Source organism: Jaculus jaculus, chromosome 17, assembly GCF_020740685.1.
Source record: "Jaculus jaculus isolate mJacJac1 chromosome 17, mJacJac1.mat.Y.cur, whole genome shotgun sequence".
In the NCBI taxonomy this organism is placed as follows: domain Eukaryota; kingdom Metazoa; phylum Chordata; class Mammalia; order Rodentia; family Dipodidae; genus Jaculus; species Jaculus jaculus.
In genome coordinates this window covers 22,414,996-22,427,033 of record NC_059118.1, presented here as the reverse complement: position 1 = coordinate 22,427,033, position 12,038 = coordinate 22,414,996, and the positions used below count along the sequence as shown (strand labels likewise).

The 12,038-nt window shown below is 41.5% G+C and overlaps 1 protein-coding gene across 4 annotated transcripts in view; it reads left to right on the top strand.

Moving 5' to 3' along the window:
• The window catches only part of Cpne4 (copine 4), a 568,085-nt gene that overhangs the window by 146,697 nt on the left and 409,350 nt on the right, over positions 1–12,038 (top strand). For all 4 annotated transcript variants that reach the window (XM_045137041.1, XM_004664327.3, XM_045137042.1 and 1 more), the window contains one exon: positions 6,492–6,672. In XM_045137041.1, coding sequence (XP_044992976.1) covers positions 6,493–6,672 — 180 coding nt within the window. In that variant the 5' untranslated portion in view covers position 6,492. The remainder of the gene's footprint in view (positions 1–6,491; positions 6,673–12,038) is intronic.

Here is a 12,038-nt window from a genome sequence, read left to right as displayed (position 1 = left end):
TCTCTACCAGAGTGTGAAATTACTTGTTTACTCCACTTATCTGGGGCTACGGAGGTAGCTGGTCACTCGTGGACACAGTCATATTTTGTGGTCACCTTTCAGCAGTGAGATGCAGCTGGGCCAAAGCCAAACATGTGAGCTTCACTGGCCTACGCACTATGTGAGACGTCAAGCTTGGGTTTGCTCTTCCCTCTGGGCAGGAACAGGTGTTCAGTATTTCTGGCCAAAGCTTTCATTTGTGGATGGAAAGGGAGGATAGCCAGAAATTCTGGTTCAAACTGTAAAAAGTTGGGAATTTTATCTTTAGTAGCCCCAGTGTATGTGTGCATGTGTGTGTGTGTGTGTATCCAATGCCCCTAGAAATAAAGGTCTAGGTTGGTCTCCTTATTAGTATATAAATATTATTAATATTTTTAAATTTGTGATTTAATTTTAACTTATAATCTTTATTAGTTTGCAATTATTATACAGTAGGGTATAAGATATAGTCCCTGACCTAAAGGCAGACATGTGTGTGCATACACACACAGTCATGCATGCATGTATATATGCACATACAAGCACCCTGGAGTGTCTCATGAATTTGTTCATATTAGTTACCTGTTATTGCACAGTATTACCAGAAATAGAGCAATTATCATCACCCTTAGTTTTTAAAAATATTTTTAAAGCTTTATGTTTTCTTTCTTTCCTCTGAGAGAGAGAGAGAGAGAGAAAGAGAGAGAGAGAGAAAGAAAGAAAGAAAGAAAGAAAGAAAGAAAGAAAGAAAGAAAGAAAGAGAGGTAGGAAAGAGCATGGGCCTGTCAGGATCTCTAGCTACTGCAAATGAACTCCAAACACATGGGCCACCCTGTGCATCTGGCTTACGTGAGTTCTGGGGAATCAAACCTGGGTTCTTAAGCTTCTCAGGCAAGCACCTTAACCACTAAGCCATCTTTCCAGCCCCCTTATTTGAATTCTTTGTTTCAGAATCGTACAAGGCTATAAGCTGAGTATCAGTCAGGGCTGTTCTCTCATCTAAAGTTGGCTTGGGAAATAATGCATTTGCAAAAGCACATGGCTATTGGCAGAATTCATTTCCTTTCTGGTTCCTTACCTTGTCAAAATAACATCTTTGTCAAATCGAACAAGATGGTGGTACTAATGTAGCCAAATTGCTAAACAGATATTCCCTTACTTTGATCACATTTTATATGTTAAAAGGAGGTCATACGTCCCACCCATACTCAAGGAGAGGGGGTTACAGTGCCTAAGTACCGGGCAGTGGGCATGTGAACGTCTCCTGTATCATTCTTAGCTTTCATTCTAGCTACGCTGCTCGCGTCCAGTCCTCTTCCAGAGAGGTTATAATCATCTCTGTTGATGGGAGCTTTTTTTTTTGTTTGTTTTTTGAGGTAGGGTCTCACTCTAGCCCAGGCTGACCTGGAATTCACTATGTAGTCTCAGGCTGGCCTCGAACTCACGGCGCTCCTCCTGCCTCTGCCTCCCGAGTGCTGGGATTAAAGGCATGCACCACCACGCCCAGCTCTGATGGGAGCTTTTTAAAAATTCACATTTATTGGTGTACAAAGAGTTGGGTTTCATGATGTCATATTTCAAATAAAGTTTTGTTTCTCCCTTTCCCCTTCTCCTTTCTCTGTGATATCCTCTTCCTTTCCACTTCCATACTATATATATTTTTTTCTTTTGACTCCCCTATGTACACACATTCATGTCACAGGCTTTTAATTAAAAGTACATTTAGAGGGCAAGAGAGATGACTTAAAGGTTAAGGATCTTGCCTGCAAAGCCAAAGGACCCAGGTTCAATTCCCCAGGACCCAAGTAAGCCAGATACACAAGTACACAAGTGGGTGCATGTGTCTGGAGTTTGTTGGCAGTGGCTGGAGGCCCTGGCACAGCCATTTTCTTTCTTTCTTTCTTTCTTTCTTTCTTTCTTTCTTTCTTTCTTTCTTTCTTTCATTCATTCTTTCTTCCTCTCTCTCTCTCTCTCTCTCTCTCTCTCTCTCTCTCTTTTTCTCTCTCTTTCTGCCTCTCTCAAATAAGTAACAATAAAATAAAATAAATACATAAAAGTACATTTAGAGTGATGTGGTCAGAGTTAAGGGAACCAATAGGCAGACTTGCAGAGACCATCTACCACGGCCTAACAGGCCCTGTTGGTCCTGTGTTCTAATAAACACCTGTTACTCAGGTAGAACATTCTTCCCCAGTGGCAGCAAAATCTTGGGTCTAATGGATCACCGTTGTCCTTTTTCTTGGAGTATACTGGATTGCTTTCAGCAGGAGGAAGAGAATTCATTTTGAATTTGTTTTACCTACCCCAGTATAACTGATAATATAGGGCTAGAAGAAGCTGAACCCCTTTCCTTAAGGCAGAGTCAAGTCTGGTTGAAGGTCACATTCTGAAGCCCCAAGAAAACAGACTGAAGTGGCACCAAAGCTGAGACCGCCTTGTTTCTGTTCCTCACTTCCTTCTCGTTTTCTCAATTAACCAAGGGCATCTGCATCTCTGCTTCCCGGCTCTGCTTCCAGCATGTCTATCTTGACACTGGTAAACTAATCATTACTAGCCTAACCGCCTGAATGGATTAGGGAAGGAAAGGGTGTTACTAAGACCCAGTGAGAGCCAGGGTCTTGGAGACAGAGTTGCCCAACAGGAGGTGCCGATAAGGACAGGGACTAAGAAGAAATATGTTGCTTGCTCTCCCCCCACTTCCCCAGGTATGAATCCCTTTAATCAAACCCAACAGAAAACTTTCCAGCATTGTGCTGTCAATCAATAAAGGTCGGCCTTTTAGGTCCCTGAGTAGAAGGAAAGGAGAAGCAACGATGGGGAAATGAATAATGGCCAGCACAATGTCGCTATCTAATCCCGGGCTTCCTTCTCTCTCCTTCAGCCCAACCATCATATTGGTACAAAACTGATCTTTAGTATTTGTTACAACATGCTCTTTTACCAGCTATAGATCTTCCAAGTCTTTTCCATTGGTTAAAAGAACAAGTCATATGACGCTAGATTATATAACCCATTAATTAAAAAAAAATCTATGTGTTTGTTTACTTATTTGTAAACCACTTAAATTTACTATTTTATCTAATAATTCGGTGTACCGCATACCCTTAATGTAAGACATATCATTAACGACTGTGCATGTTAATACATATTTGGAGACACGTTGATACTTCTCAGTTATTTTGGTTAAGTTTTGTCACCTGTGGCTACATTACCACCATTTTCCAGCAGGTGAGGTGGCTGAAGGGAACCTCCTTCTAGGAGCAGGTGTGTGCCACCTTTGACATTCCATGCTATTTTCTTGCCCATGTACTCATGTATGACATTCAACCCTAGTTTTTTTTTTTTTTTGCAGCCATCCAATTATAGATGAGGGATAGTTAAAACAATAAGAAGGAAGACTTTTGTAAGAACCTGGGAATGGATAACTGAGGGAAGATGAGACTGATGGCCATTCTACATTGTGGGATGCCTGCAGATCCCAATTAGATTTTATTTTTAATTAATTAATTTATTTCATTAGACAGAGAGAGAAAGAGGGAGAGAGAGAGAGTGAGAAAGATAGAGAGAGAATGGGTATACACGCCAGGGCCTTCAGCCATTGCAAATTAACTGATGCCTGCGCCACCTTGTGCTCCTTGTGATTCCTGGGGAATCAAATATGGGTCCTTTGGCTTTGCAGACAAGTGCCTTAACCACTAAGCCATCTCTCCAGCCCAGCAGATCCCAGTTATAAATCATACATGCTGCCAAGAGCTGTTGGTTTGGAAAGAACAATGAGTGAAGTCCCAGGAAGTTGAGAATACAGCTTCACAACATTGATAGAGCAAGCACCTTGATTTTAATATCTGATTTGTGAACCTAGAAAAATTATGAGGTCACGGATCTGGCTTCTCAGGAAACCTGCTGATTTGAAACAAGGCTGTGTGCTCTTGAGGGTCTTGCAATGCTACACTGAGTGGGCTTCATGGAAAGAAAGAGAGAGAAAGTTGATCTTTGTTCTTAAAGCAATAGGGAGAAATCTAAGGAAATTTTAGTTGGCACTAGAAAATGAATGATTTCATCTGTAGAGAAGCCAAGCTAGGCAATGAGGATCATTTTATCATTTTTCAGAGCAATTACTAATCTAATATAATCTGATATATACATGCATACATAATTTTATATACCTTCCACAGAAACTCTTCATGGTAGGTCTTACCTCAGACAGGTTAGTGGCCTGCCCAATGTTTCATGGTGAGTGAAGGAGCTATGATTTAAACCTGGAAGTACTTGCCTCTTTAACAGAGCCTCTCTCTCTTTCTTTGTGTGTGTGTGTGTGTGTGTGTGTGTGTGTGTGTGTGCACGTGCGTGTGTGGGAAAGAGAGAGAGAGAGAGAGGGAGAGAGAATATGCCTCATTCTGTAGAAAATACCTCTTCAAGTGTGTGTGTCTGTGTGTGTGTGTGTGTGTGTGTGTGTGTGTGTGTGTGTGTAAATGCCTCATTCTATAGAACATACCTGTGCTCCCTAGAATGAAGTCAGTGTAGCTGGAAGGTGATCGACATGTCATGAACCTATAGAAGGACAGTGGCTCCTTGAGATAGGATGGGCCACCAGAATGGCAGAAGCGCAACATAGAGTACCAGGGAATGCATCGGGAAGAGTTCAGGAAGACGCTGACCAAATAATAAGCTGCTATTATTTATAATCTACCAAGGAAAAATCTTGTTGAGCAAAGCTGCCTTTACCCTAGCTGATTCTTCCATTCCCTTTGATTTGTTATAAGTTTCATTTCAGGTATATTTTATTTCTTATATTATTCAAACTTACAAAAGTAGAGGGAGAATAATTTATTAAGTTGTGGGTTTGCGATCAATGTTTCCTTTAATATTTGAATACGATTTATTTTTAAATAGAAGGGAAACACGATTCTGTGTGGTGGTTGAAATAAATTAAGGTGATTTGTTGTGTCCACGGTTCCTTGGTAGAAGGGAACATGTTGTAAAAATACAGTATTAGGCTTGGAGATAGAAAACAGAGATTCTAGCTCTATTGCTGCCATTGGAATAATTATGTGACATGGGCAACAGGCCAATTGTCTCTGAGCCTGAGTTTTCTAATATATAAAAGTCAAAAAGCCTCTGAGTCCCTATTAACCTTCACTTTGGTAGAAGACAGGGCTGCTGTCATCCTTGAGCTAATTCCACAACACTTTCAAAAACAGAACTGTAATTTTCAATCACAAACTCACCCTATCTGACATTGTAGAACTGGGATTGGCAAACACTTCCTAGCTACATAGTCAATATGTTAACCTCTGTTTCAACTACTGAACTCAGCCACTGACAATATGTTAATGAATATGCAAACCTGTGTGCCAGTAAAATTACGTGTGTGTGTGTTTCAGCCTTCATCCTGTACTGAGTGGCATACTGGGCTATTTGAACTAGAATGGTACTGAGAAGTAAGGAGAAATTAAATACTTGTGGAGGAAGGGAAGAGTTAGGGACAAAGTATCTTCCCTTTATAGATGAAGAGATGCCACTGTACCAAGGCCATGTGAAGTTGGAGAAGCTATTGCTGTCTTTCCTACTGAGGTTACAAGGACACAGCATTCTGCGAGGAGGATGCTGAATTTCATTCCTGAGAGAATCCCCCTGTGTCTTTCCAGGTCTGATTTCTTCCTAGAGGGAAGAGAGTGTGAGTGGACCCTGTGGCCATGGGTTTAAGTGATGTAAAGGGTCACTATGAGAGGCGTCAGGTGCAGAGTGGAGGAGGCCTGCAGTGTAACCGGTGGCCGCTGGTATCATGAGTCCACACTCAGAGGTTTTATGATTTTCTTCTCCCCTTATTGTCTCCTTTATTGTGAGTTCTGATGTGGCAAGTGTGTGCCTAAAAGGGAAGGTGAGAATAGACTTGGGCACTCTGAGCAGAAAATAGGACCCTGGGGCTGTCTTGCTGAGGACATCGTGGGAAAGTGAGTCAGAGTTTAAGAGGTGGGAAACTTGGATTGCTTTCGTAGGTAGGGCAATATACTTCTCTGTTCCATCACATACAAGGGGAGTTGGATTTCTAGGGGCTTAGAATTTGAGAAGTGATTAGAATGATTAGCCCAAAAACAATCTGTAAGAATTTTACTTAACACTAAACTGCATTATGTTCTACAGCCGATTGCTCTAATTCATTAATATTATTTCACAGACTAAAACTTTTACTCTGCAAATCATAGAGGAAAATAATGTTCTTAGCCAAGTGCACCAGCATCTGGGTTGGGCAGCTTTTATTTTGGTAGTGCGTGGGGCGGGGCGGGGGGTTGTTTACTTGCTGTGTGCTCCCCAGAAGTGCGCCACTTAGCTGAGAAGTGAGATAACAAATGCCTTCAACACTGGAAACCGTGTGTTGAACAATTTCCTGAATGGTGATTCTTGAAGCTTCTTCGCTTGGACAAATATTGCAGTGACTGGCACATCTTTCTTCTTTTGATTTCCTCACACAGAATGAAGAAGATGAGCAACATCTATGAGTCAGCTGCCAACACGCTGGGAATCTTTAACAGCCCCTGCCTGACCAAAGTCGAGCTGCGCGTGGCGTGCAAAGGCATTTCCGACCGAGACGCTCTTTCCAAACCTGACCCCTGCGTCATCCTCAAGATGCAGTCCCACGGGCAGTGGTTTGAGGTAGGCCTGTCCGAGGAGACGGACAAAATACATGGCTGCATGATTGATTCAAAATTCCGTTGACATCTTTTCACTTGAAGTGCTTAATATATATTTTTTTTTTTCTCGAAGTGGTCAATATTTTGATAACATGGAAACTTCCAGAAAGGAATGTGCTCATACTTCTGGTTCTAGCAAAATGTTTGAGCATGGCTGTTTGGATACTGTGGCATTTTGACAGCCCATGAACCTAACAGTTTCAGGGTGTTTTTGCTGATCACTAGGAAATGGTATACTCTTTGCCTCACACCTAGCCACCAGAAAATAATTGGCAGCTAGCAGGTCAGGAACAGACCTGAATCTATATGCCAGGCTGGGGTGATGAAGTTGATATTCTAAAAATTGCACCCACAGATAAAGTATTTGGCAAGGGTGGAATTCGGATTACATTTAATTTGAATTCTGGGAATGGTCATTCTGAGAAAGCAAGTTTTTGGAGTTGGAGGAAAACTAACTGCTCAGAAAGAATTAATGTAGCAGGGCTATTTCTGTAGGTCCTGTATTGAGAGAGGGGCTTAAGAGGACTCCAGTGAGCCAATTAGAACTGTGGGATCCCTGGCCACTGGCCTGCAGTTGAGGGGTAAGCTCTGGGCCTGAGAGCTTAGCTGGCTGGAGTCTTTAGTATCCAGCAAGGGTGGCCATAGTGAAGACTAATGACTGAGACTTGGGGAAAGTCCCAAGCAAAATGGAAGGAAAGGGGAACTGATTTAGGAGGAATCACAAGTGTGTGGGAGAAACACAGCTCTATGGGGTACTATGGGACTTAGGACCAGTAATCCGAGCATGTCGCATGGGAACCCAACAATGGTGATGAATCCCTGTCCTGGGACTGGAGGGATGGCCCACTCCAAGCCCTGCCTAGGGCTGGTGGAGCTGCCCTGGGAGGGTAACCTCAGGCTGAGTGGTTTGGGAAATGGAGGAAGATGATCCCAGTGTGGAAATCATGAGAATAGATACAGTAGTGCAGTCTGAGTGGCAGAAGTGGGAGGAAGAACTGAAGGATCACACATCCGTAGTGCCAGCAAGCGGTGGCTCTCAAAGGCAACCAGACCATATTCCAACAACCTTAAAGATTCATGTGGAAAATCTCCATTCAGAACATGTCCTAATGCGTGTCAGTGAGCCAGTCCAGACCAGTTTACAGGATAATAGTGTGTGTGAATGGAATGGTAATGTATGAAGAACAGTGGGTTCTAATTTGTCAAGAGATGACTTATACTTTACTTGAGATTTATCTTGGGAAGGATTTACTCATTTTTTAAAAAAGAATTATTTCTTATTTGAAAGAGAGAGAGGAAGGGAGGGAGGGAGAGAATGGGTACACCACGGTTTCCAGCCACTGCAGATAAACTCCAGATACACGTGCCACCTTGTGCATTTGGCTTTACATGGGTACTGGGGAAATCAAACCTGGGTCCTTAGGCTTTGCAGACAAGCATCTTAACCTCTAAGCCATTTCTCCAGACCTGGATTTACTTATTTTTATTGTCAACTGGACTCTATCCTATTAACAACTGAATGGAGAAAAAGAATGGGTGAAAAACAGTGGGAGCCTTTGTATCCGTCAGGCTAGCTTGACAAGACATTACTGCGCACATGGACATGGTGGTGCCTGGGGAAGGGAGGAATGACTACTGTTGTACAGGGGACACCCCATACACTATCTGGGTGAGACTTACAAGCTTCTTCTGCACATCCGTCCTATGAAAAGGGATTCTATATTTACAGAAGAGGAAACAGAGGGAGGCAGAATGCTTAGGGATTTGCTGTAGGTCGTTCGGCTTTGTCAGTGGAAAATTCAACATTGACTCCCAGGCAGCTTCAGAACCTGAGGTTTTGGTCACTATTTCATACTTACAGCGGGGCAGTGGTCTTATGTGGCAGTATTTCAGGGTGACTTCTACATTGGTTTGTAATTGGTGTAGCTTATTTCTAAATATAAGCAAATTAGTTGTTACATCTAGGTATCTGGTCTAATTAAAGCATTTTCAAAATTTATTATTTTTAGTTACCATTCAAAATGGTACATGTTAATATATATATATACATATATGTATATATATATATTATAATATATATATATTTCCTTTCCTCTCCAAAATAGTCACCCTTCATCTTTCACCTCTCATGTATATATGTGTGTGAATATATATATATATATTCTTAAATCAAGATTCTATATATGAAAGAAAACATAACATTTTGCATTAAGAGAAGAAGAAGAAGTCTAAGCAGTGTTTTTAAAAGTATTTGATTTTTTAATCTATTTATGAGTGAGAGAGAGAGAATGGACATGCCAGGACCTCCAGCCACTGCAAACGAACTCTAGACACATGCGTCACCTTGTGCATCTGGTTTATATGGGTTCTGGGGAACCGAACCTAGTTCCTTTGGCTTTGCAGGCAAGCACCTTAACCACTAGGCAATCTCCCCAGCCCAACATGATCTATTTTAAAAAAATTATTCATTTATTTGAAAGAGAACGAGAGAGGGTGGGGGGGCACACCAGAGCCTCCAGCCACTGCAAATGAACTCTAGATATGTGTGCCCCCTTGTGCATCTGGCTAACGTGGCTGGGTTCTGGGGAATTGAACCTGGGTCCTTTGGCTTTGCAGGCAAATGCCTTAACCGTTAAGCCATCCCTCCAGCCCAACATGGCCTGTTTTAAGTAATACTGTGATGAACATCTTTGTGTGTAAAGCTTTTCCTTTCCTTTGGATGAATTCCTAGAAGAGATTCCATCCAAGCAGAATGAGTGGGATGAAGGATAGGAAACTTTTGAGGCTTTGAACCACCATTGCAAAATTGCTTTTCTAATGTGGTCTACTATGGTGTTACCCCAATTGTTCTGTGCATACAGCTACCCTTACCCAGACTGCAGAGGGAGAGATAAGACACTTGCACCCCACTGTAAAGTGACTCAATATTTTCTCTATGGAAAAGTTATACTCTTTATAACCAGTGATGTCAGCTTAATGTACAACATACATTATCATATGACTGATGCCAATTGGCAAATTTTACTCTCATAATAAAATCAAGGATGGTTAGTTATTCAGGAAAATAGATCCCATGCCAGGCAGCAGAATTTAGTTTAAGCAACTAGCAACAAAGGGTTTGAAGTTATATAAGGGCTATAAAGGAGCTCTGAGCTGAGCAACAGGAAGTTGCTACTTTGCCTAGGTCAGGAACAGTGATGTGTTAGTGTCAGACTGGAAAGTGTCCTGAGATCCAGTTACTAAATAGTGGGGAATCTGCAAGCCAGGCTGTATTTATGCATAGGCATTCGAGAACAGAGAGTCAGTTGTTAAAAATGTCCCAGTATACCTCTGGACAAGAGGGACCAAAGGAGAAGACAACAGTACCAAAATGCATCAGCATCTGGGTCACTTAGCAGGATCTGGACCCATGGACTTAGGTGGTGGGAGCTGGAGAGACAGAAGAGATGCAGTGGGGTTGGAAATGCAGTGACGGAGACGATAAGGATCCCCTTCTGTTGCTCTCTCACCTACCATCAGTGCCTTCCACTGGGAAAGCTTTACTAGAAGCCTTGTAGAGTATGAAAATAGATGATGCTTTTATTGGGTGAAAACTTTCAGTAAGTCTTTTATAATGGCTATATAGTTTACTGACAGAAAAGAGGGAGAAGAAAGTTTACAACTTGGAAATATGTTCCAGAGAGTTTCAGAAGTAGTCTTCCTAATTTTGGGTCATAACCACTGTGAGAATTTTTCCTGTACTCTCTGTTGGCCATAAAATGTTGACAGTATATGGTTAAACATAAGGACAATTTAGAATGTTTCATTTTCTAATGAGGTGAGGAGATAATTTCTTCTTGTCTCTGGTGAGTGTTGATATATTCACTCACTCCTGGCTCTAAGCATTTTTAATATTTAAACTTAATTTTATTAAAGTTGTAACAATCAATAATGGGGGTTCAGGGACATAGCTCAGGGGTAGAACATTTAAATACAATAATAAACATGCTTAAATTAGAATTATATATCTTATTTTATTTCTAAATGAAGCAAATTTTAATATCCACCTTAAAGTGGCTTTTGAGGGGGAGCTAGGGGAAAGCTTGTGTAGCCCAGGCTGGCTTTGAACCTTGTATATCTAAGCATTTTAGCCAAGTGTGATAAATGACATCTTCTCAGAAATTTGAAAGGCAAAGAAAAGATCCTTGTGAATTAAAGACATTTCTCTGTTTACTGGAATATGGACTCTCTTCCTAGATATGCTTGGATATTCTCCAAGGAGCAGAGCCAAGCTCACAATTGTGTGGCCTTTGGCCCAGATCCTAGGAGTGGCAGACAACTTGCTATCATTAGGAAAACCTTAATTACACTCCAGATTTACATTGTTGCTCCAACTACCAATAATCCCATTTTTTACACTTAATTTTAATATACACTGATTTAGTTCATTCATAGGACGCTCCGAGCCATTTTGAGGGCTAATTACCCCTGGATCAACTCCATATGAAAACATGTTTTGATGAGTCACAGGCATTGACGAATAACTGTTAGTAATTGTTAGTGATTAGCATAGTTATATTTAACATATCCGTGAACTCTGATGCATGGTTATGACTTTGGATGATAACTTATGCATATAACATCTTCACAGACTCTCCCTCTCGAACATGATTTCACTTGCTGTTCATAGCAACCCCATGAAAAGGCATTACAGATGTTGGAATTAGCCCAGCCTATATTGAACACTGTAGTGTTACTTTCTTGTTGCAGGGACAAAATACACAGCCAAAGAAACTTATGGGAGGAAAGGCTTATTTCAGGTTTACAGTCTCAAGGGGAGGTTCCATCATGGCAGATAAAAGTATGGCATAAGCAGGATCTTGGCACATATCTGGTGGAAATAGTTTAAGTACTGGGCTTGGGCTGGACTAATTAGATTCAAGGTCCGGCTCCCACGATACACCTTTCTCCAGCAAAGGCGCACCTCCTTCCAAAAACTCTAACAGGCGGGGATCGAGTGTGAGCTTAATTGCAGACACAGTGGCTATGGGGAACATTTCTCATTTGAACTGTTAGAAATGAGGTTAGGCTCTGAGAATGACCACACAATCCAAAGTATATTGGCAAGGTAACATTTACTGTTTCAGAAGGGTGCAGAGCTTTTAAAGAGTTCAGGCAAGCAAAGCGAAGCAAACCAGTGGGAAGTCTGCTATTGCGTTTTTTTTTATATTCCCTAACACAAGGATCCTGTCTCATAGTCAGAGCTCAACTACTCGCTCGTATGAGAAAAGCATAGCTCATGTCTTCTAAGGCGTCATTGTCTAGTAACATTCACTCCATCTTAGAGAC